This window comes from Branchiostoma floridae, chromosome 4 (assembly GCF_000003815.2).
Source record: "Branchiostoma floridae strain S238N-H82 chromosome 4, Bfl_VNyyK, whole genome shotgun sequence".
Classification (NCBI taxonomy): Eukaryota; Metazoa; Chordata; class Leptocardii; order Amphioxiformes; family Branchiostomatidae; genus Branchiostoma; species Branchiostoma floridae.
The window spans coordinates 23,603,919-23,630,044 of NC_049982.1; the positions used below are offsets into that span (position 1 = coordinate 23,603,919).

Below are 26,126 nucleotides of genomic sequence, written 5' to 3' on the forward strand. Positions count from 1 at the left end.
CTGTTAGATAGTTTTGTGTGTTGTTGTACGACAGATTGTTGAGTAACCCCAGGTAAGCAGCAAGACTGTTGGAAAGTTTTTGGACTAGAGAAGTAAAGAGACTGTTAGACAGTTTTTCTGTTATCGCACGATACGTTGTTACAAATTTGTTACCCAGGTGTTAGTGGTTGGTCGCACGACAGGTTGTTTAGACAAGCCTAGGTAAGTAACATGGCTGGCGGACAGTTTTTTATTTTGTTTGTTATGCGACAAGTTGTGGGACAACCACAGGTGGAGTTTAAGACTGAAGGACAATTTTTGTGTGCTATGGAGCCGTACTATTAGTTATTGGACAGCTTCAGGCTGATAACAGGACTTGGTTTTCGTTCGGTTTGTTACTTGACAAGTCGAGGGACAACTCTAGGCTGATATAGTTGGTCGTGCGACAGGGCAGCCACATGTAGGAAATGAGAATAGTACAGTTTGGCTGGCTGACTACGACAGGTTTTGGTTAACTTCGTGATGGTACATACCGAGACTGTCCGATACTTTGGTGAGATTTGTGGCATTGCAGATTGTTGATGGACCCCGTGTAGATAACGAGAACGGCAAGCAGTTTTTAACGCGATTGAGAAAATATCTACAGAAGCACTGAAGTCGAGGCCGACAATTGTGAATATTACGGTGTGCAATGTAGAGAATAGTACGTCGTGGATAGTTTTAGGACGGACAGCACAAGATGAAAAGTTGGCACTTATATACGTATAACTGCAAGGAGTTTGAACTAATTACGAGTATCATTCGTTCGTTTTTCAACACGCTATTGTTTCGCTATGATTCTTGGTACACGTACGTTTTCTTTGAAGTACAAGACACAGAGCAACATTGTCGTAGAACATTCGTAACCAACGACGTATTCGTTAGGTGGTACAGGTTTTCAAGAGAAAGGATACCTTCATCCCGAAGGACATGCAATATGATAAATATGTTACAGGAAGCATTCAGTACAACGCGCGTGGGTGTGATGCGAGGACGTCTGAAAATACCACCTCAAGTTCAGCAACTTAGACCCACCAGCCAACTGAGAAGTACACGCAGCAAACCATATGGGAGGACGGCGTACAGGCAGGGATGGTGGCCAAGCAAAGGGATCAAGAAGTTTAAAACCAGACTTAAAATTCAGAAACAGAGAGACAACAGCCCCAGAATTTTTTACTCTCTCGTACGTTCGAATTGTGACCTGAATTAACATTTTGCCTTAAAGTAACAGAGTATGTTAGAGGGCGTCTGTTAAACGCTTTCTTCGTAAAAAAAAAAGAACATCTATACTGTCTTAGAGTTCACTGTAGGGATGACCACTGTATTTGCTTGTTTTTAATTAGAACACATCAACGTCAGAAGTTGTCCAGGAAGTGACATATTTTTCGTTGTAATGTTGAGAAACAACTAGTTATTAAATCGGTTTGCTGTTTTCGTCTGTCTCCATTTTCTTTACTTGGTAGTACGTTCCAGCGCTTATGGTTTATAAGTAATTTGAAAAGGAGCATGTTTAATATAAAGTGCCATGGATAAATACAGGTTCGTGTATCTTGGGTAGTAATTTGTTGATAACTTGACGAGGCACGAAAGTTAAAAGGCAGCAGTTATTTTTGTCATTTTATCGAAACATTTAGGCCAAAGTCTAATTTTGTTTCGTAGGTAGATCTGACATGTTTAGCTGTAATGAGTCCAAAGATGACGCTATAAAAGTTTCAGGTTAATATAGCCAGTATTAAAAGATCACTGCTTACTTTCTAACTGTCAGCCTTTATTGGCACACACAGGGTTAAGGCTTATTTATAGAAGACATGAAGGTTTTGCTGCACATAAAATAGAATGTCTTCAATTTATCACATATGCTTTCCAACCTAGACCTAGTAATATAGGGTTGGCTACCCAGCGCAAAACGGCATTGGCCAAAACTGGTTTCGTCAAGTATGTATCAATTCAAGGGTTAGTGGATTTTCCAGAGAGGTTGTTATCAGTGAAAAGCTAGAACAGTAGTGAGGAGGACTCTAACACTTCAATACAGATTTTTTTGTTTAGATACAATTATCCCAATGTATGTGACGTAGCTTGGTTTGCTAAACGGCAGTTGAAACAAATATTTGAAACCGAATGTCGACATTTTTTTTTTGTTTATACCCGAGTTCTGATAGGGAGAAATGGGATTATATTGGGTATTTATTCTTGCAATATGTCTGGGCCATTTGTGTACGTCGAATTTGGAGAGATCCGTTATACGAAAGTTACATCTGCTGCGATAATAGACCATTGTTACGTACCGTGTCTATTCTATTTATGGGGTTGGAAGTATATTTGGAGTTTGCAACATCTGACAGAGGACACTTCTAGTAGTTTTTAGAAGAGGACCGCCGGCGATGCAAGAAATAAAAAGTTTTAGACTGCACATTAGTTTATTGTAGTTGATTCACTTCCGATAAGCAGGACACGAATAAAAGAATAATGAATGGAGGTTGGGGTAGAAAGGAATAGAGAATGATGGTGTGAAGAACTTGGCCGATGAGAGTGGGAGAAGTAAGGATGAGAGTGGGAGAGAACGATAGAGTCAAGGAAGGTTAAGATGAGATTGGGGATAGTAGGAGGTATGGATATTTATGAACGATGGAGTGAAGGACAGTTAGGATGAGATTAGGAATAGTAGGAGGTATGCATATGTAAGAAGGAAGAATAGTAGCGCCAATTTTGTATAGTGATTGTTATGGTAGGTCTGGACCACCACCCATATAAGTGGTAGAGTCCGCTAGTGGTTACGTCACGCACTGTGTGGTGCTGGTAGTTTACCATCATGGAACGGTTCCATAAGAAGTTGTCAATAGACTATGTTGAGTATGTTGACTATGCGTCCACTGTCGTCCTTGAGTATACACCGAGCGCGTTCCCTATTAGCGTGGAGTCAGCGGTTGGTCTCCTAGAACCCACACACGCACCAAGAAGCTTGCATGCCACGCAACTCAGGTAATGATACTAAAAAGAAGAGGTGCGACGGAAGGCACCACCCCATAGCTTCATATGGATGAGTCAATCACTGCGCAGAAAGAATAGGTAACTATCTTTCCTGCGCTGTGATTGGCGATGCCTATATTAGGCGAAGACCCAATCCCATATAAAGGCAGGATAGACTATTCACATGCAGTTTGACGGACTCATCCGCACAGCCTGGAATCCGTCGAAGACGTGAACATGGGATAGAAGGAGTGGGGCAAGGGAAAAGAGGTAGGCACGATGGAGCGCAGTTTTTCTTTTTCGCCCGCCCACCCACCCACCCACTCAGTCTGGGGAATGTTATATGTATCACATCTTCGCGCGACTCCAGGCACCACCCCATAGCTTCATATGGATGAGTCAATCACTGCGCAGAAAGAATAGGTAACTATTTTGACAACAATTCCGCCCATTCTATCTCATAGTTCGTACCAACCTGACACGATGTTTCGTCAATCAGGGGTGCCTAAGCATTTGCAAGAACCCTTTGATTCCTACGATTCTGACGAATCTTATGTGATACGCACGAATCTTAAGAGATACACACGAACCTTATACTGCCCGGGTCACGTGTGTCTGATCGTAATAAAGGTTCATTGCGAAGCCAGAAGTCATTCGCGATTGTTTCTTTTGTGGCGCTTTTCGTCATTTTCTTTTCGAACGAAGCTATGGATGTTCACTTTAAACACCAAATTAGCTTGTCGCTCTAAAAGTTCGCTTATGATACAGATGAAATGTGCTATGGAGAAATGTTACAAACAACTCGATACTTTTGTCATACTTATACGTTGTAGTCCGTATTAAACAACCCCCACCCCCGCCCCCATCGCACAAAAAGTTGGCGATTGATGCTTCATTTGTCGTTTACTACAATAACCAATTGGTAAATTATAGCAGTGTGTAGTGGTAGAGTTTAACACCGGTCCCGTTCAAGGTAATTGGCTCACCTGCAACAAAAGCCTTCTACGCTACACCATCGCTAACTCCCTTTCTGACTGGTTCTTCTGATATTAGTTTTGTTACCAAACAATGGAACACCAAGTGACCAATCAGCACTTCGAACATTACATTTGCCGCAATACTTAATCAAAGCACTAGGCACAACCGCATCACTCTGCTGCCAATATTGCAAAACGATGAAATACATTGTAAACTGTTTCATGAGGAAATGATTGGACAGTGGTACTGTATCAAAGAAAATTCGGATATCCAACTAGACATGAAACGTTTGCGATCAAATACTAAATATTTCAATCATTTCCCACCCTAAACAAAAATTGGTTTGTTTCCAAATTGAATTTGAAAAATGGCAACTCCGCTTGAGAATTGACTCGTTGTGTGGCACTTTTAGTTAAAATGGACCCCGTTAGTTCAATAACACTATCACTGAAAAAATAGACTTCGTCTATAAAAAACCTGATCCAAAATTGAACATTCTCAACCACGTCGCTTTGTAAAGTGCAGCAGTCCAAAAGACCATCCGCCAAAAAAAGACTTTTACATAATCATCCTGGTCTAAAATTAATTGAATTGTAGGAACATGTCCCCTGTGCAAGAATGGACTCTTCCATCGCAACCCATGTATGTAAAACAGACCATTCGAAAACACTTCCACTCAAATTGACAATAAGCAAAGGCACATTTATTGTCCTTTGATTTGGCAGAGTTTCATAAAAGAACACCATCATAAATGAAATAGATTGTGCCAATTACATGCTTTATTTACTTAATCAATCTGACAAGACGAAACAAAATATCCACAAAGTTGCGAAATATTTCTAAGAGGTATAAGGTCTCCGGGCTCATGTTTTTGCTAGGCCTTGAGGTCTTTGCACTCATATGTCCACGTATGTCGTATATATACGTGTTGTCCGTCATACCGGATAATGGATCCTTGCAAGTTACATGTGGGGCATGTGGGTTCCTGTGATCCGGGTTACTGCTAGCTATAATACTGGATGTTGGAAGCATGGTTAAAACAAGGGGATCGGAACTGCCAGGTAAATCTACGGCTTCGAATACGTCAACAACGTCTACGATTTGACCTCATTCTTCAACTGGCTCAGATTCTTAAGCTAGTTTACCTTCCCCGTGTCTAAATGTGTCTGGTACGGAAGGTGGAAATAAAACCATTTGGGGGACAAATCATAAATGCTTTTGTTCATTTTGATTGTATTACAACAGTGGCGAATGCCGTATGGGTGACAACGCCAGTTCACCTTTATACACGGGGTAACCTATATTCGATGCTTTAAAACAGAGTATTTTTGAATATCAAGTAGACGCACATTGGTTCGAAATTACAATATTTTCAAAATATTTCAGTTTCAAACTATCGTCCGTTGACTTGATATCCCCGAATGGTAAACTAACATTGCACGTAGGTACAAGTCAACAACATATAAAAGTTATTATATGTTCCATAAAGATGATGGAACTTTTCACAAAGTTTTGCATTCTTTATAGACATGTAGTTGCATAAACGTTATTCTTGGGCTCTCGAGTACCAGTTACGTATAATTTGCATAAACTGCACAGAGATCTTAAAGTCCTTTACTCGGGATCAATAATAAAGAATATTGCTTGAAATTGATATTAAAAATATGTCATTTAAGCATTTACACTTTGACGATCTAACTGACCACGACTGGGTAACTGCAACGGTAAAATACGTTTTGATAATAAGATATCACAATACTAATGATTCAAAATGTTCTGTGTTTTATCAATCTTTATTCATAATGGCAATTTTTAGCTCATTGCGATTTTTTTGCTTCCAAATTAATTGCTCGTAAAAAGGGCAGTACATGTATCATGCATATAAGCATTGGGTCAATAGGAAACATTGTCTGTTAGACTGCTTTTAGTGCCGCAAAGATTCTGCGCACAGTCGCTGGTGAGACACTCGTGGTAACATTTTCTGAACCACCTGCTTGTGATGTGTTTGTTTCCTTTTATAATCTTTTTTATTGTGGGAGATATATTTTTGTTACCTTGTATCTCATTGCCGTCAATCTTAGCTAACGTTCTGTCATGGCGACAAAGCTGGGGACAAAGGTCTACTTGTTGCTGCTGTTTTCACAGCTACTAATGCCAGGTATGGACACCAGTAACTGGCAGAGCTGCCGTAAGGTGTCCGTGGCCAAGTGTGGTGTAGGCGATAGCGGTAATGGTGATCACAAGTACCGGTATGATACTGGAGCGTACCGGTACAAGTGGACCAAATACCCACGTGAATCAAGCAGCTACAAAGGTCCTTTTTCCACCGTTTCTTTGAGTCAACTCTTACAATCCTGCCAGGTCTGCTCAAATATAGCAAGGCCTATCCAGGGGGGTTCCACCCAGAGCCCTTTGACAGAATCCAGAACCAACATCATGATCGTTGATAACGACATCGGTGAGCTTGACATTGAAAAGGCAGAAATCCTCTCTCAGATCCCCTGTGGTAGATATTGCAGGCTGTGGTTTGTGGGTTGTAACATAACGAACATAGAGGAAGGGGCGTTTGCTAAGTTGCCACAGGTATCCACCCTTGTCATCTGGCGGAGCAATGTCCAGAATCTGAGGAACGGCACGTTTGCTGGGATGGAGGGCCTCAATCGTCTCCTGCTATTGGAGAACAACCTGACACATCTAGAGGTAAGATTTCACTTCGTGCCATTTCTTACCACTTTGTTATTATTTTTTGTAGAAATATCCACACTATTGGCTCTCTTGGGGGTCACATTTTAAGTTACTCCTATCCAAGTCAAAAGTATACTTTTTTCAGACAATTCTCACTTGGACGTTGTTGGCCCTAACACCACATTTACTCATTATTTTTTCCAAATTAAGATTGAATTTGATACGTTTCTTCATTATCATATTTCTTATCTTTACTATATGTACATGGGGCAGATTTATTTTTAATTCAACAATTGCTTAACTCCCCATGACATGTGTTTTGCTTTAGGGAGGCTGCTTTGACGGGTTGCCCAGGTTGTCCGAGCTCATCCTCGTGGACAACCTGATCGTGACACTGTCAGCTGACACATTCCGGGGACTGCAGCTGCGGTGGCTTGACGTAAGTGCCAATCGTATCTCTAACGTAGCACCTGGGACCTTACAGGCGATCAAGTCCGTAGCACATGTCCGCGCTGTTGAGAACAAACTGCGATCGATCGACGCGGGGATGTTCCACGGTCTTGGGCGGCTTCGGGTCTTAAAACTGGAGGGTAACAGGATCTCCCACATTGCAGATGGCGCGTTCCACTCAAACACGGAACTTCTTTCCCTTGATCTAGTGGGAAACAGGCTGGCCTACCTGTCCGGCGGTTGGTTCAAATCTTTAATTCCACTTCAATTCACAGTGCGTGGAAACGCTATCGCCGCCATTGCGTTGGAAGGGAGGGTGTTGGGATTGGCCCACAAAATTAAGCTTGATAATCCTCCGCGCTGTACTTGCGCAAATGATTGGCTGTACGAACACGGGGGGAACATGCCGAAGTTCAGGCAGCGTTTTGTCTCGGCAATACGGGTTCCTCCTGCCGCAGGCTGCCCCGACTCGTCGCTGGTGCGAAATCCTCCCGAGTCTGTCAATCCCAGCGCCCTGCCCTGCCCAGCGCCGCTGGTTGAGATCGTGAATATTGAACGCGATGCGACGTACAATTACACAGCGTCTGGCAACATATATTGGGAGCGACTGCCCCAAGTTTCTTGTACCTTCCCCAAAGACTCGCACCACTCAGTTAACATAACGTACGACACAAACACGACCACACACTCCAGTCTGCCGACAGGCAACCTAACCGTGAGAGTGGTGACCGACCTGAAGGCTGAGGGCTGGGTGAGGTGTAAAAGGCCAGAGAACCTGTTGGGGGAATCAGGAACTCACAGCCTGTGTTCTAACTACATGGGGAAGTCGAGCTTTACCTTTTGGCTTGAGACATCCGAGCCCTTGTCCTTTGAGAACACCACTTGTACTGCCTTCTCGGAAAATGGCTCCCACACTACTGTTTTCATGGCGGGCGAGCGCGCACACTCTGACATAACAACACTTCCACCAACAGAGATCTCACTCATCAACACGACACCATTCTCAATCAGCACCACACACTTGCGGACCGACATCAGTACTACACTGCTGTCCACCAGCGCGAGTGATGATGGCTATGGAGATCTAACGTGGTACATCGTGTGGGCAGCTATTGGCGTGCTGTCGGCTGCTGTCGCACTGGTTTGGGGATGTGTCAGTTGCATCAGGCGTAGGCTCAGGCGCAAAGCCCAAGATCAAGCGCACGCTGCAGTTCCAACTCGCAATGGCAATGGGATCACTGCATGTTCCAGGTGGCCTGTTCAAGATCAAGGCAATTTGGATGAGTCAGTGATAGGTCCGTACGCTGAGGGTGGTTTTGGTGATCACAGCAGCTTGAATGAATCAGAATCAGCCATCAGTCCATACGCTGAGGGTGATTTTGGTGATCACGACAGCTTGAATGAATCAGAATCAGCCATCAGTCCATACGCTGAGGGTGATTTTGGTGATCACGACAGCTTGAATGAATCAGAATCAGCCACCAGTCCATACGCTGAGGGTGATTTTGGTGTTCACGACAACTTGAATGAATCAGAATCAGCCACCAGTCCATACGCTGAGGGTGATTTTGGTGATCACGACAACTTGAATGAATCAGAATCAGCCATCAGTCCGTACGCTGAGGGTGGTTTTGATGATCTCGAAAGCGTGAATGAACTAGAAAGGTAATATTTGCAAGCAAATACAGAATGTTACCTTCACATGTTGTAGTCTAACACTGGCAACTGTTTTGTTCATTCTTATTTGAACACATTTCTAAATGTAGTAACCCGAGCCCCTCTAGATCTGACATTTGCTACATTATGTAACCGAACACCACATGGTGCCTGCTACTTTACCGGTTACCATGGTGACAGCCGTCTGGTCCAGGTCGTTGACCTTATTTGCGCGGAAAAGAAGAAGAAACAAAGCAAAACAATATGTTCCCTTCTGTGAAGGTAACATAATCAGAATCAGCCTTCGGTCCATACGCTGAGGGTGATTTTGATGATCTCGACAACTTGAATGAATATTAGAATCGGTCACAGTCCATACGCTGAGGACCACCCTAATTTGTGCAGGGCCGATTCTTGTCTATCGGAAAACGTCCCTTAAGGGGGGTTCACACGTGCGTATATATTCAAGTCCGTATGATGTCTGTATGAATTTATTACCTTGTACCAGTACCAGTTTTGGAAGATACGTGTTTGACAGTATCAGGGCTGTACAGAAAATATGACAGAAAGTTTTAATATACATGTAAGCACCTGGTTAATAGGAAACATTGTCGTAACACACGTATATCTTATAAGTCCAAGAAAGCTTCCGTACTTTCCATAGAACGGATGTCATCATATAACGTCAGCTCAACAAACCAAGGACGGCTTAACAACCACTAGCTGTGTGATTAGGTGGGATTGTGCCACAACGGACAACAAGACTAGACTAATTTCACTGCTGCAAAGATTCTGCGCACTTACAGTTTCGGGTGAAACACTCGCGGTAACATTTTTTCTGAACCACCTGCTTATTGAACAGAAATGACACTGACCAAGATTTGCCATGAAACCCCACATGACCTGTATGCTATCATACTGAATTCTAAAAGTAACACTTAAGTGGCTTTTTGATGATTTCAGTATCACTTTCTTTCCATAATGCACCACGTTTCTCCAATATTTGAGGATAGCTGTGGTTTCCAGCTTCTCTGTATCACATTTATAGCAGCTGTATGAATAAATCAAGCTTTTCGGGTTCTCCGATAAACAACATACGATTTACACCATCTAGAGGGATAGCCAAGCATCTCTCTCTTTCAGCCTAATCAGTTTGTCGCTCTAAAATGTTCTAACCCCCACCCCCAAACAGTTGGTGATTGATGCTTGTTTTGTTACATTGTTACACGCTTTCTCAATGATATATACTACTCTACATGTAGCGTGCCAGTATCAAGACTTAAATTGTAGAACTTAAGTTACTCAGTCCAGAAATTGGTTTGATAAAAACATTGTGGTAAAACATGTAATTACCTTACCAAAAATGCTTTTGTTCTTTCCACAGACCAGGTGATCAATCATAAAACATGCAAAATATCTTAGTTCCAAGAATGCTTCTGTTCTTTCCATAGAGTGTGGGCAATCATAGAACATCAAAACAGCAAAAATAACGTAATCACGCAAGAAGCACAAGCTGTATAACCAGGTGGGATTAGAGCGCACCTGTGCCACTGCAGGCATCACAACTGATTTCTGTGCCTCCCAGGATCTGCGCAGACACTAACGGTAACACTTTTGTAGAACCATCTAGTCTTTTCACGGTAGCACATTTGTAGAACTCTCTATCTGTACACTTTTGTAAAACCGTCTGTAAGTCCTGTCACTAGTACTGTTCGTAGCTCACTGATATCAACTGTTTGGCTTATTAACGTTCTATCATGCTGACAGCAAAGCTATACTTCTTGCTGCTGTTTTCGCTGCTACTGATGCCAGGTATGAACGCCAGTAACTGGCAGAGCTGCCGTAAGGTGCCCTTGGCCAAGTGTGGTGTAGGCGATAGCGGCAATGTTGATCACACGTACCGGTATGATACTGGAGTGTACCGGTACAAGTGGACCAAATACCCAGATGAATCAACCAGGTACAGAGGCCCCTTTGTCACTGTTTCTTTGTGTCAACACTTCCAGTCCTGCCAGGTCTGCTCAAACGAAACGAGACCTACCCAGGGAGGTCCAACCAAGAGCCCAAGCCCAGAATCTAGAGCCAGCATCATGATCGTTGATAACGACGTCGGTGAGCTTGACATTGAAAAGGCAGAGCTCCTCTCTCAGATCTCCTGTGGTAGCGATTGTAGGCTGTGGTTTGTGGGTTGTAACATAACGGCGATAGAGGGAGGGGCGTTTGCTACGTTGTCACAGGTCCGTACTCTGGTCATCTGGAGGAGTAATGTCCAGACTCTGATGAGGGGCACGTTTGCTGGGATGGAAGGCCTCAAACACCTCCTTCTGCTGGAGAACAACCTGACACATCTGGAGGTAAGATTTCACTTCATTCATTTCTTACTAATGCATTTCTTCCGAAAATAGTTTCATCAGGTTGGTAGAATATAGGATGAAGGAGAGTTCGTCTTACACAAGAGAGAGAAGTGAGAAGTAGAACTCCAGTCAGAAGCTCTAACGAAAGTGTTTGAGAGACATCGAAACGTAAGCCATGTAAGTAACCACTGGTTGTGTAAAAAAAGAATTCTTCTTCATCCCAATGCATTTCTTATTTTTTTGGAAAAAAAATGCTCACACGGTGGCTTTTTCAGACGTAATTTATGTGCCTTCCAAGTCAAAAGTGTAGAAAAAAATTACTTATAGGATGGCACATTCCCTGACAGATTTTCATGCTCACATACACGCACAGACAGACACGCAGACAAGCACACACAATTACTTTTATTGTCTTCCAAACTCATACCATAGGTAAAAGGGGGAATATTGTGTTTGCATTAATATTGTATTTACATTAATATTCAACATTATACTGTGTTCTGCTGCAGGGAGGCTATTTTGACGGGTTGCCCAGGTTGTCCGAGCTCATCCTTGTGGACAACCAAATCGTGACACTGTCACCTGACACGTTCCGGGGACTGCAGCTGCGGTCGCTTGACGTAAGTGTCAATCGTATCTCTAACATAGCACCTCGAACCTTGCAGGCGACCAAGTCCGTAGAATATGTCCGCGCTGTTCAGAACAAACTGCGTTCGATCGACGCGGGAATGTTCCACGGACTTGGGCAGCTTCAGCTCTTGAACCTTGAAGGTAACAGAATCTCCCACATTGCAGAGGGCGCGTTCCACTCAAACGCGAAACTGCAGTCTATCAGTCTTGCGGGAAACAGGCTGACCTTCCTGTCCGGCTGTTGGTTCAAATCTTTCTTTCCGCCCGACATCATCGTGCGTGGAAACGCTATTGCCGCAATTGCGTTGGAAGGGAGGGTGCTGGGATGGGTTCGCACAATTAAGCTTGATAATCTTCCGCGCTGTACCTGCGCAAATGATTGGCTGTACGAACACGGGGGGAACATGCCGAAGTTCAAGCAGCGTTTTGTCTCGGCAATTCGCATTCCCCCTGCCGCAAGCTGCCCTGCCTGGTCGCCGATGCAAAATCCTCTTGATTCTTTCAATCCCAGCGCCTTGCCCTGCCCAGCGCCGCTGGTTGAGATCGTGAATATTGAATGCAATGTGGCGTACAAGTACACGGTGGTTGGCAGCGTGTATTGGGAACAACTGCCTCAAGTTTCTTGTACCTCCCCCAACGGCTCGCACTACTCAGTTAACATAACGTACTACACAAACACGACCACACACGCCAGTCTGCAGACAGGCAACCTAACCGTAAGAGTGGTGACCGACCTGAAGGCTGAGGGCTGGGTGAGGTGTAAAGGGCCAGAGAACCTGCTGAAGGAATCAGGAAATCCCAGCCTGTGTTCTAACTACATGGGGAAGTCGAGCTTTACCTTTTGGCTTGAGACCTCCGAGCCCTTGTCCTTTGGGAACACCACGTGTACTGCCTTCTCGGAAACTGGCTCCCATACTACTGTTTTCATGGCGAGCGAACGCGCACACTGTGACCTAAGAATACTTCCACCAACAGAGATTATAGACACAACACCATTCTCAATCAGCACCACACACTTGCGAACCAACATCAGCACCACACCACTGTCCACCAGCGCGAGTGATGATGGCTATGGAGATCTAACGTGGTACATCGTGTGGGCAGCTATTGGCGTGCTGTCGGCTGCGCATGCTGCCGTAGTGGTTTGGGGATGTGTCAGTTGCATCAGGCGTAGGCTCAGGCGCAAAGCCCAAGATCAACCGCACGCTGCCGACCCAACCCGCAATGTCAATGGGATCGCTGCCTGTTCCAGGTGGCATGTTCAAAATCAAGGCAATTTGGATGAGTCGGTGATCAGTCCGTACGCTGAGGGTCGTTTTGATGATCACGGCAGCTTTAATGAATCAAAATCAGCCATCAGTCCATACGCTGAGGGTGGTTTTGGTGATCACGACAGCTTGAATGAATCAGAATCAGCCATCAGTCCATACGCTGAGGGTGGCTTCGCGGAACACCCCGATCTGTGCAGGACCCATTCTTCCCAATCAGAAACCGTCCCGTACGGACTTGCGAAGGTCTGCGCCGCGTATACAGGCCGCGGCCGCGCGCAGACACACCCCGTGCCGTCCCGCCCGTACAGCACCGAGCGCCCTCGTCGGGCACCAAAAAACGAAGGGGCAGGCCTGGCTGCCTATGGTCGCGACAAATCCAACGCTGACAAATCTGGCAGAAACTGCTACCAGCACCCATCCATTCTCCCCAATCCGGGTGCCACCCAGTCCTCTGCTTATCAACAGAATGCCAACGCCGCTCAGAATTCCTGTCAGGCACGTTGCTACAACTCCCCTGCCCTGGCCACTGATCTAGAGCGTACCCTGCCCAACACGTATGACCTGCATGTTGCTAGCGAGACAGTGTGCGACTCCGCAGAGTCCCCAGTGACCAATAGCTACGAGACAGCTGCCTCACCTAGTAGTTAGACAGGTACTCAGTCCGCCATCGATGAAAGCCATCATAGACAGCCCACCACTACAAGTGGGGCAAACAGTTACATACATGTCCTTCCCCTGCTAACAGCTGATGGGTGCTTACTGCCAGAATGTCGACCACAGAGAGACAATGAATTATGCCCCAGAGTGTCCCGAGACAGACAGCTATGAAGTTCAGTGAGCACAGGGCGAGGGATGAAATAAATCTGTCTTTGCCACAGACAACATGAACACTTTTATTGTTACCTCTGTGAGAAAGGTATTTGTTTTGTTCCTTGGGTCTGTCTGTTTCCTTGTCTTTCTGTGTTTCTGCGCATTTGTTTTCAGCATAACTTAAGGAGATGTGGATGTAAATGTAAATGTGCGAAACTCCTTTGCATAATCAAAGATAGAATTGATCTACGCCAAATAATGCAATACTGGTAATGTCACAAAAAAGACAATCATTTGAAATAGACTATGCTAATGAAAACCTTTTCCATATTCAATGAGACACAATACAAAACCTCCAAAAAATATGAGGCATGAGGTCTCGGAACTCTTAGTTAACGTGCTTTTAGTTTTAATTTTTCTAAAAATAATGCGGGTTAAAAGATGCCGTTTCTATCAATTTTGTATAGAAACTACTTAAGGTTGTAAACATAAATCATTCCAAACACTTAAGGTACCAGTGTACTTAAACACAGATTCTGAGGTAGAATGAATACCAAATCAGTCAAGGTTGAAAGACAGTTTATTTTAGAAATCTATATTTGCATGATATTGACTACAAGACCCCAAAATCAACGTCACATTATCACATTCAAATTATCAGGATCCTGTGTGATATGATATGAAATGTTTCATTCATCATTTCCATTTTCTAGATCTCAAAATTATACAAAGTCATGTACGTTCGTGTTAGGTGGGCACCATAATTTGTTGATGTTTCTGCAAATATGTAAATATGCAGATTGTAAATGGAGAAACAGGCATGTATGTACATTTTTTGAAACCAAGCCGTATCTCCTGGTATTGAAAGTGCTGGCCCTTGAAAGAACAAAAAATGACACTGACCAAGATTGATGAAACCCAACATGACCTGTATGCTATCATACTAAATTCTAAAAGTGATACTTAAGTGGCTTGTTTGATGTAGAAAATATTGAATATTACTTAATGATTTCAGTATCACTTTCTTTCTATAATGCACCACTTGTCTCCAATATTGTAGAATATCTGTGGTTTCTAGCTTCTCTATAACACATTTATAGCAGCTGTATGAATAATTAAAACTTTTTGGGTTCTCAGATAAATAACATACGATTTATACCGTCTAGCGGGATAGCCAAACATCTCAAACAATACATGAGGATTGCCTTCTGTTATATACTATTTGCTGGTTCTACGACTATAAAGACAAGTAACTGAAAACAAATCAGACTGGCTGGACAGACATTCAAATACTGTATATGTAAAAGGAAATACTGGTGGGACTGATTCATTTATTAACTGTATGTGGTCAGACTATCCTGAAATAGTACAGGATGATCAAAATTATGTATTTTCAACTGTATTTAGCAGTACATAGCCTATGTTACAACAATATTTTCTATTTAGGTATTCGCTGTTGAAATGAAGAGAGAGTTCCACATTCCTATTATAGAAAACATCATGCATAAGTCATTTGTCACCTACAAGAAATATTTGACCTACAGTACGAAGCATGAAAAAAAGTTTGTTATTGTCGGCTGGCTAAGCTGGTCGTCGCCATGAATAAGCTACTTAATCTGAAGTACATGTACCAATGGTCAGTTCGTATACATCGACAGAAATGTCTTATAGACAGTGTAGATAATGCCATGTTTCTCCTCACCTTACCTTGTTGTCTGATTTACATTTCTTTAAACAAACGAAACCTGACCACAAACAACACCAAAAAACAATGAAAATAATAGTTATGCAATCACCTGAAAAGTTTAAGCTTGTACCTTGGATTAATGTTTACTCGTTGACAACATGAACCTATCTCAGCTTCTCCTGCATCAAAGGTTAGAAGCAGTTGTATGAATCATTCCAGTTTTCTTGGTTCGAAAAGAGATGACTTGCCATTGATACTATCTAACGAGATATGACCATAAAGCAAAATGTACAAAATTACCTTATGAATAAAGAGACTCTTTTTGCAGTACAATGTGAACCAGTCAGAATTGCCCTGAAGAAGGTGACAGACGGTCACCGAAACGTCGGTGAGAATAAAGCACTGGTTGTGTAAAAAGAGTCTCTTTATTCAGTGACGTACCAACCTGATGAAACTGTTCACGGAAAATTACCTTATGTTTAAGGTAGATCTATTATACTTCTTCCTGATTAGGCAACTATATGTTATGAATATAAGACAAGTAAATATTACCAAATAAGACCTATGTGTATTAATCAACATGCAGCAACTAATGCAAAGGGTGATACTGGTGGTACCAAACCATTCATGAAATGACGTGAGATTATCCTGAGATAATAGACGGTAAACAAAATGATGTATTGTCTTAACTGGCTGTATAAGAGCAGTGTAAGCCGTATGTCAGAATGATATTTTCTATCAAGTATTCATTGGTAAGATAAAGGGAGCGTTTCGAAATTCTACAGGCGTACCACCATTCCTATCAAGAAAATATAATGCATAAATCATTTATTATCTACAAGAAACATATTGTTGTCGGCTTACCATCATGCTCATATCATTCGTCAACAACATGAAATATGTGATTTGTATACAGTGCCAAGGATGAAAAAAATTGCTGTTGTTGTTTGCTAAAATTGGTCGAATAACTTACTTTGTAATTTATAGTCACTAATGGTCAATCTGTGTACACGTAAAACACGACTGTAAAGCTGTACTGTAGTCAGAAACTTGTCTGCATATGCATATGGTTGGTGCGGCGAGACCAGTATACATAGTAACATGGCCAGGCACATCTGTTGAAACGTATTGAAGGTTTGTGCCAACGAAAGAGTATTTAGGAGCAAGAGGAGAAGTTATTCCCACATATCTGACAGTATCTATTGCAGCAAAAGAGAGCATTACATGACATTGTACGAATCTCGAATCCTCTTTTCAAACGAATATTTCTCTTGAATGAATATGTATATCTTTATCAAGCTGAGTCTTGTGAACTACATGTAGTTTATATCTCACTGGCTGTATGGGCGCTGCTAGTATGTGTGGTATACATTGACAATATTCAAGTCATCTTTTACTTTAGAACAATATGAGCACTGTTGGGACTGTAATCCTTTACAATTACACGCAAGTCAGATGAACGACAACAGCTGGACTTAGCACGCAGGACATCCTGGTCTAGAAGCGTGCTACGTGTTGTATTATAGTAACGAACCATGCACTTGTCCTTATATGCTCTGGGAACTGTTTCTAGCTAGTTGTGATTCCGATTGTGACTTCTCAATTAACACTGATGGGTCTGTACTGTACTCTTTATGTAAAATTGATGGTATGCATTGTTCATGATTGTTGAAACTGAAAATGATATCGATCCAGTTTAGCTCACTGTAGACCTCTTCTTTCTCTGGTCGTAACAGAGAAGACAGACACTATGTGCAGTATCTACAAGTTCGTTGTACCGGGGAAATTCCCCTGGCTCTTTTCAACAAGCATAATGTACAATATACCACGACTTAACGCCAAAATCTAAGGACCTCAACCCTTTCCAGTATCCAGCGTGTCGGGTGAGCGACAAAGGCGAAATCAAACTCACGACTTCTAGTTCCAGAGGCAGGGCCGCTAACCACTGGACTACGCACGCTACTGTTGATCAGCTTCAATAAGCCCTCTTCAAGCATACAAGTGCCTTTGACGACAACCACTGTAAATATGTTCCAGCAACAAGTTTAGTGATAACGATATATCATCTATATAATATACCATATACGGAATACCTTCGAGCCCATAAGGAAACATTTTGTAGACATGCACTATAGTATTAGTGCCGTAACCCATGTATTTACTACATGCCAATAAGGGCTACGTAAAAATACTACACATGTATATAGCAGTTAACAGCGCGATCTAGCAGCTAACAGTGTGATCTAGTATACGACAGATTGCATTTGTGTATCGATGATACGGGATCTTTTTCCGTGAAAGAAGGTGTACCGGTAATGCTGAAAAACGCACAGAAGCAAAACACTTCTTACAACAATCATGAACTGCTCACTGTCATGTCGTTAATGTTGTGTAATGCTATCGTATTGATGTAGACTTAATGATAAGTATGTGGATAACCATTGCAGGACATTGAATGGTGAATTTACGTTAATGTGCAAGTGACTTATCAGAAGCTGTGATGTAAATATAAGTGATATATCAGTATTGATGCCATGAATGTATATAATTTATCATGCATATTCTTGTAGACGCTATATTTGAAAGAGTAGACTTTGCCTGAGATGGCAATTCAAAGACGACTAATATTGGTACCACCATGCATGTTGCACGACTAGAAGTATTAAGAAATGTTAAGCCAGGAGAGTTCTAATAAAGTGTCTAAATGTTGTAAGCTCTCTGGTTCTGACTGTTCTGTGGCGGTGTGGATGGTATGTTTGGAGACCAGTGGGTGCGGCTACAATAGCAGAAGTTGTCCTTTTTTACACTTATAAATGTAATTTTCTATGTATACCGTTAGAGACACATACAGAGACACATACTGTTCGAACTTTGAACACGTAGATGATTAATTCCTTTTCTATGTATACATGTAGATGACATTTGACCTAGTTGGTTCCTGTAACAACTGTATTTGAAGATATTTGTCTTCGCCCAAGTAGTTTGGAAAAAAACATAAATACTTTATCCATACCTAAGCTATCATATCAAATATCATTCCATTTAGCCTGATTATGAACGTGCTAGAAGCAGACCGGACGTGGCACCGGAAACAAGATGGCGCGGTTATGACGTACATGTAACAATATGCGTATCTTTCCTCTATGAATGAAAACACATGGTCTTTATAGCATGACGTATATTGGCGTATCTCATGGCCAGAAGGACAAAGCTCACTCGACCAGTTCTAGTTAGACGAAAGATCTGTTCAAAACATTGGCAGCAAAAATCAAGACTTGTGACAATACCGAAGATTGTCCTCTAAATTAAAACGCAAATCCTTTACACCAAGACGCAGAGACTCCTGACTATTTCAAGGTAAGGGCCACGGAAAGATATCCAATACAGGAGTGTGGTAAGGTTAGCAAGTTGTTTAATTGTAGGTGGGTCGACGCAAAAGTGACCTTCATGCTATAACGTTAGCTGAGATCCTATGAATAAGAAAACCAAAGGTCAATAATTCCATCTGGGTAAGGGGGAATTTTGCTGTACCTGAGTCTTTCATAATTCAGATCAATATTTGGAAGACTAAGTAACACCATATAATCATAACCGGTTAACCATATGCGTATCTTTCCTCTTTAATGAAAACGCATGGTCTTTATAGCATGACGTAATCAAAAGAAAATAACGTAGAGAATTTCAAGCTTTTAGAATTGCACATTGGATATATAAAACGTATGGCAGTGAAAGAATGAAATATAAGCATATCTCTGTATACTCATACGCACAGACTGGTCCGGATACATGACAATTTATCTCCATTCAAGGCTTAAATTAATGGATATTTATGGCACCTCTTACGAGGACGAACTGAACTAAACTGAAGGCTTAAAGAAAAATCAAGCCTGATCATATGGTTATATTTTTTTGCGACACTTCACAGTCTAAAATGATGAATAAATTCAGCACAATTTGAAAGTCGTTGTCTACGCTCCAAAGAGGTTTGTACCAGACTGGGAAAGAAGTGTGTATCATCGTCATCATTACCACCCATTTTGCTCTGTAATAAGTGTACATTGTAGCACTCGTGCACGACAGTAGTGTTTGCGAAGAGAGTTTGGTCAAGGAAGACGTTCTCCTTCTGCATTTACTTAGTTAATTGTTAACGTCTAGTTGGACCATTTACATTTTAAGTACGTTTTAAATAACCTACAACCTTATGTTGCCCCCTACTAGTATGAAAGTTGCTTTGCTGATAGCTGTCATGTTGGTAACTACCGTCCTGGTGGACGCCTCGACCGGAAGGAGGAGGAGGAGGTGGCTCGACAAGAAAGGTGAGCCAGTCCCAAAGTATTCCCAACCTCCAGGTGTATACAACTTTACTGCCTGATAATACAATTTCTATAAAGTAGGAGGGGGTGCAGGGTCAAGAATTCAGGTTGTAACACTGACGCTTTACAGTGGCGATAAACAGAGAGCGCGTGTTTAGCAAGTTAGGTTTTTTTTTGTTGCTGTTGTCGCCACAATTGCTAAGGAGGTGAATGGGGCACAGCTTCGTTGTTGTCGTCTCCATGATGCTAAAGCATATCTGACGGAAGTGGGCATGAAGCTGGCATACGCAGTGATGCCGCCTTGAGTCTGACGGGGGTATTGCAGGAGTTTGAGGGGATACATGGTGACCTCGGTTTTGTTTTCCCCAACTACATGTTGTTTTCCACATCTACCACAGGTAGCAATTTCGAAAAGAAAGTGATAATCCTCCAGCAGGCTGACGCTAAGCTGGAGGAGGTCGTGGAGGAAGTGGAGGAAGCTGCCGCCTTGGGTCTGGTGAAAAACGAGCTGGAGGAGCTGGAAGGGGAAATAGAAGATATCAACGGCCGCCCTAATGCATAATGGTGAGGATAACTCTAAAACCCCATGTACTGCTTTTATGATATATATAGTTGATGGAATCTCTTTTCTGTGATAAAACATGAAACCACACTGTAATGTTGTTGTTGTTGTTCTCCTTGTTTAACGTCTATTTGTTCGCTAGACGCGTGGACTCGAGGTACTGTAACGCACAGGAGACGAACAACGAACAAGTACAGTACACTACAAACAAGAAATCTTTTAAAAAAAGTTGTGCCTTGCCGCGTGTTAGGGATATCGTCAGGAAAAAGTAGGTCAGCACTTCAAGCCCGGCAAGGCAAAATGCTGTGCCTTGGCAAAAACACAATACAATGACTGTTTTTACTGTTTCTGAAAGAGCTAAACAAGAGGAGTAAAATGCTTTTTAGATGAAGCGAATATCTTGAAGGGTTGCTGAGATATGGCTCCACAAAGTTGCCAAAACCTACCCTCAGATATGGCCGGCTGCGCGATAAACGATGAAAATAAAAAAAATATCTTTTTTGAGGGGTGATGAAAAGGTAAGTAAAGGCTGCAAAGCTTGTTTTATCTTATTTCCCCGTAATATGTACTACATAGAATCACTTCACAGAGTTCTGAACATTCATGGCATTTTATTATGCTTTTACACAGGGTCGATGTATGCAGCACCCACTGGTGTCCTTTCACACAATAATTGTCATCTTACCTTATTCTTTAAGAAATAAGTAAATTTGGGTTTAAAAGTTCACATTTTGGGTTACAGTCAATGGTGTTTTTTGCACCAGTTGAGTCGCATTGTACAAGATTAAATATCATACTTCATATACTTTTGCAATGTACACAACATTATGGTATCTTATATTACCAACAATGTCACATCTATAGAATATCAGCAATATTAATTGCCTTATAACAAGGTCAACTTGGTCAAGGTGAAAGGTAAGTGTGTGAATATGTCGCATTATTTTCATGTTGAGCCATGATGTTACACTGTATCAACAGTACAACTTTACACTTAGATACATTTGTAATAAAATATAGAAGACAGATGTTTGTACTAATAAGAGATAAAATATCAATAGGTAGACATTGTGTAAACACTAAATTTATTAGGACAAGTTGTAAAATATGCTAAAGAAAGCAATAAACTAATAAGAAAAAATTACTAAGAAACATTTTACATACATGTAAGTTTCATGACTAAAACATGGATAAAGAAACACTGCAAAGAAATTATATTGCTGGGATTGACTTGAGAAAAAATTGTTCAAAAGCACATTTTCTTCAACATGCCCCCCTCCCCCAAGCACTACAAATTGTATCAAGTATTTTACCTTGAAATTCTTCATCCATAGCGTCAAAAAAGGTTCTATTTGTGCCGCTTCAGTCACATATCCTCCATTTCTGAGGGGCACGCGGCCCAAAATTTGGCGCGTTTGGATCGCGCGGCGCCGCCGTCCGGCCAAATCGGGGCGATCGTCGGGGAAAACAGCTCGGCGCTTCGCCTTCGTGAATGCTAGAAACTTGCCGATGACATCAAAACAGCCGGAAGTGTGGAACCACGATCCGACGCTCCGGCCTCCCCGCTTACGGCGCGCCGTTTTCACCGGCAAATTTCTGGCGTTTTAAACAATTTTCAAGCAAAAGAAACACATCACAAGAAAGAGAAACTTATATCCTTTATTTTGATGGGTAAATTTGCCTCCAGAACCGGATAGTTTTTGTACCGCGGGTGTGGGAAGATGGTAGTAAATTTACGGATCGCCGTACGGCAGAGGGTTTTCGTGGTAGCGTTGAAATACATAGTCAAACGTTCTTGAGACGTTTCGATGACGTCATTGCCTACTTATATATTCACATGCATTGTATTGGTCTAATTAGGCATTTATTTCATCTTTATGAATAGGTAATGCAAATTATTATACGAGATAATTCACTTGATTATATTTTACTCCAATGGATCTGAAATATCACCATATACAAACGCTTCATTCATTCGATGTAACCAGATTTAAGAGGCTTTCAGTACCGACCACAACTGTTATCAAATGCGTAAAGGGGAGGTATAAAGCTTGACGGGGATGTACTATTGGTCGCCTAAGCCGTAAGTTTGTCCACGAGAAGGAGAACTGGGAAGGGCCTTTGGAAGGGCCTTTGGAAGGGCTGGGTTAACATTGTTTGAACCATTGATCCATCCAACCAACCATCCAACCAAGAAAATAGTGGCCACAAGGCCATGCCGCTGGCGCGGCAAGGCAAAAATGCACACCTACATGTAGGAAACAATCAACATTTGATACTTACCAACTAGTCTAAAATTGAAGTACACATGACAAGGATATTTAGCAAAGCTGGATTAAGCGATATGCCTAACATAATTGAAATAGTTGTCTTATTCGCTTATTCTTTTTGCCTCAGGCATCCAGTGGTCCTGACAGGGTCTAAATCTACAAGAAGACCTACCCGTTCAAGCAGGATCTGACAGCTTAATTATCTATCCATGCACCACAGCAAACTTCCAGTCTGGTGATGTTCCATTTGAACAAGGTCTAACCTTGATTTTAGAAATTCAAAATACTTCTATATTTCTCAGTCACTGAGCTGGCTTGACTAAATGGGATACTTGCCTATTGTTTTACTGTTTTTATTTCCTTTCACAAGCGTGGATTTGTTATGAAAATCAATGATCAATATCAAAAGAATTTCATTTCAATGTATGCCTTGCTTTGTTGCCCTATGTAAGGAACAATGGTGTGAAGAATAAAGGTACGGAACTGCTGTTCTGGTGTGTTGGATTGATTTTGATACAGTTTTATAGCTAATGTTTTCCTGAGTACGTATCATGGGAAAAATGTAAATCTATGGTACAGCTGTAAGGAAATTCTCTCTCTTGTTGTAGTTGTATGTATGAAAATAAGATATGTTTACCAACTAAATGTAATATGTTTGTATCTATTCTTTACTAGAAAGGCGTGTCATGACAGTTACAAATATTAAAACTTTCCGAGTAGAATTTAAAACAGTATTTCCATGCTATAACTATAGAAACGTTGACCGCGATAAGAAAGGGAGATTTTCCTTATCTGTTTCCAAAAGAAGGATTAAAGTAAATATCGTACAAATATACATGTTGAATACAACGGTACCATACTTCAAATAGTTTCTAGATAGAAAGTAAACGAAAGCTACAGAATGTTCATATAGTAAGGACAAAACGTACACACATTAAATTGATTTTAAAAATGTAAGGTCTGTACTAAGTACATGAAAAATAGGTAATGCCTGGGCAGTTCTATTCACATTGGTTTTTAATGCTACGTGACTCACCTGGGATGAGCCTCTTTCACACATTGCAAGCTTAGAAAGAGGGAGAGAGAGGGAGAGAGAGAGAGAGAGAGAGAGAGAGAGAGAAACGGCCAGATAGATATAGATACAGCTAGACATCCCTGTAGTTCTATTGGTAGAGTCGCCTCACAGTTCAGTTCTAGGTTCAAGTGCCTTGGTAACTGGAAGACCCGGATCCAAATCCCTGGAAGGTTATTTCGGAAGGGACGTCGTAAAATGGGTGGCCCGTGTTCTATCACCCCCTCAATGTAAAAATATATCCGTCTATATAGAAACAAGACTTTTGCCGACATGTATCACGTTGTTGCGACAAATTAGCAGATAAAATGTCCTTTTTTGCCAAATGGACTATGTTTCGTAATACATTATATCATCATACTGAAGGTCTGTCGTGTGGGCAAGTCTAAAGGTGATAAAATTGACCTGAGTGTTTCAAATATTCTATAGAAAGCTCTAGACGGTGTGCGATTTGTTTACAGTTTGAAATGTTCCCGAGGTCACCTTAGTCAGGCTCTCATAGCACCGAACAATGTCGACGCCACTGTTATGTTTGCTCTGTCAATATACCCAGTAGTCATTTCATCACCTGCCAAGCAATTAATTTAGGTCAGGACCTTAATTTACTGTTCATTTTTGTCCCACCGGGCTAAGCACAGACCACACATTAACAATCGTATAATTCCGGCTCCCTCTCGCCTCCTACAATTGTATAAATGTAGGATTCTGTATAATTAGTTAGAGTTGGATTAGCGAAGGCTGCATAGGAAAGTTAGATCGGAACAACAGGTACATGTATCAAGGTTAAAATGTAACTCGTACCCGTCCACAAAGGTAAAACTTGTGTAAACAGGGGCTCAAAAGTCACGTACGAAGGGACGCCTGGAACAGCGAATCGTCTGAAAACGACGCTGGTAAGTTTTAAGATTTGTACAAATTTTGAAGTTAGTATTAAGTCTCCTGATTACAACATGTGTAGCTCAACCTACTGTAGTCACTCAAATCATCTCCACAAAAGGTGTCAATCTTTCGCTCTATTTGATCACTGCAACATACGTCAAACCTATAGGCCTACCAAATACTGCAAATTGAAGGCTTACATATTTTTCGGCTCCAGACCAATTGAATACAATGTCTTCAAACTGCGCTACCATCTCATAGAGGCTACTTGCTTATGCATTTTAACAGTTGCCACTCGAACCAACATGGCTCCAAAGGATCTACCGTCCAATGTCTTTCAAAACCCGTCATGAGGTAAAAAAAAATCGCCATTAAGAAAAAGGTCTGTGTCTATGACCTTAGAGGTCAATAATGTACAGGCTGTACTCAAAACTTTTTGGGAAGAAGCGTTTCATATCCAGATCTATGTTTGGGCTTTCCACATACTATATGGAGTATATGGAACCCACTGTGAATGGTACGTCTGATTTGGGACGAGAAAATATTGGCCAGCAGTCGCAGCTACTCTTCAAATAGTTTTCAACTTCGCTAAAATGGTGTTTTACTCCATAACGTAGAAAGTAGTTGCTTGGAATGTACTGAAATTCATTCACTGACTTGTGGAAGCTTACAGTTTTATGGATATGAACAGACAACCTATTTAATCCACAGAACAACAAAGATGGCTGGACCCAGGACTAGCGGTCGTGGCTGGGCTGCCTTACTGTGTATGTTAGTGCTGACAGTGGGAGGGGAGATATGTAAGGACACCGTGTGCAGCTATAGGTTTCTGTGAGGCGGGCTAGAACCATGACTCACACTCGAACAGTTGAGGGTCTGGAACAAAATAATCAGGTAGGCCCCATTTGCACCTCTCTCATAGATCTGCAAAATACTGTTAAGAGCAGAAAATCATTCATACCGTATTCTTTTGCATGCTTTCGTTGAGGAATCAAGTACGCCTGCAACGTTAATGTTATTTGCTATAAGAACACAATGTTTTGTAAAATTTCATCACCGACTATCAAAGATATGATCAATTTACAATCCAGTAATGTCCCACACGTAGACCCTGATTCATAATGAATATAGTGCAGGGAATGAATGGGGAAAATTACTTATGATCCAAAGCAAAACTCGTTAAGTACTAGCGCTCGAAACTACTATCTTTGTGGTACGAAATTTTATTCTAAAGACCATCTCTACCGTTAGAATTTTTATCAATACTTGATGTCCAACATTAGGAAAAACTAGTTTTCTAATGTACATGTAATCCAACACCAGGTCTCCATTACTGGTGACGGCCATCTTGAGCTCTTCACGACATTGACCCTTGACCTTCGCCGGGACGACGTCAATGGCACACGTGTTTCAGCCGATGACGTCATCACAGCTGACGGTGTACAGAGAAACGTCATTCTGGTGAACGGGCAGTTCCCGGGACCTGCCATAGAAGTCATGGAGGGAGCACAGGTAGAGTAAAGT

The 26,126-nt window shown here is 41.8% G+C and overlaps 1 protein-coding gene and 2 long non-coding RNA genes across 3 annotated transcripts in view; all 3 read left to right on the top strand.

Annotated features, from left to right (window-relative positions):
• LOC118414596 overlaps positions 1 to 2,421 on the top strand; it is a 5,583-nt gene extending 3,162 nt beyond the window's left edge. The window contains exon 3 of the long non-coding RNA XR_004830999.1: positions 974 to 2,421. This is a non-coding gene — a long non-coding RNA (uncharacterized LOC118414596). The remainder of the gene's footprint in view (positions 1 to 973) is intronic.
• Positions 2,422 to 18,746: 16,325 nt separating this feature from the next.
• Positions 18,747 to 23,140, top strand: LOC118414595. The gene is made up of 4 exons (XR_004830997.1): positions 18,747 to 18,863; positions 19,725 to 19,822; positions 20,218 to 20,383; positions 22,779 to 23,140. It is a non-coding gene; the product is annotated as an uncharacterized LOC118414595 (long non-coding RNA).
• A 1,317-nt stretch (positions 23,141 to 24,457) lies between these two features.
• The window catches only part of LOC118414570 (laccase-2-like), a 6,130-nt gene continuing 4,461 nt past the window's right edge, over positions 24,458 to 26,126 (top strand). The window contains exons 1-3 of the mRNA XM_035818702.1: positions 24,458 to 24,616; positions 25,314 to 25,496; positions 25,926 to 26,114. Coding sequence (XP_035674595.1) covers positions 25,452 to 25,496; positions 25,926 to 26,114 — 234 coding nt within the window. The 5' untranslated portion in view covers positions 24,458 to 24,616; positions 25,314 to 25,451. The remainder of the gene's footprint in view (positions 24,617 to 25,313; positions 25,497 to 25,925; positions 26,115 to 26,126) is intronic.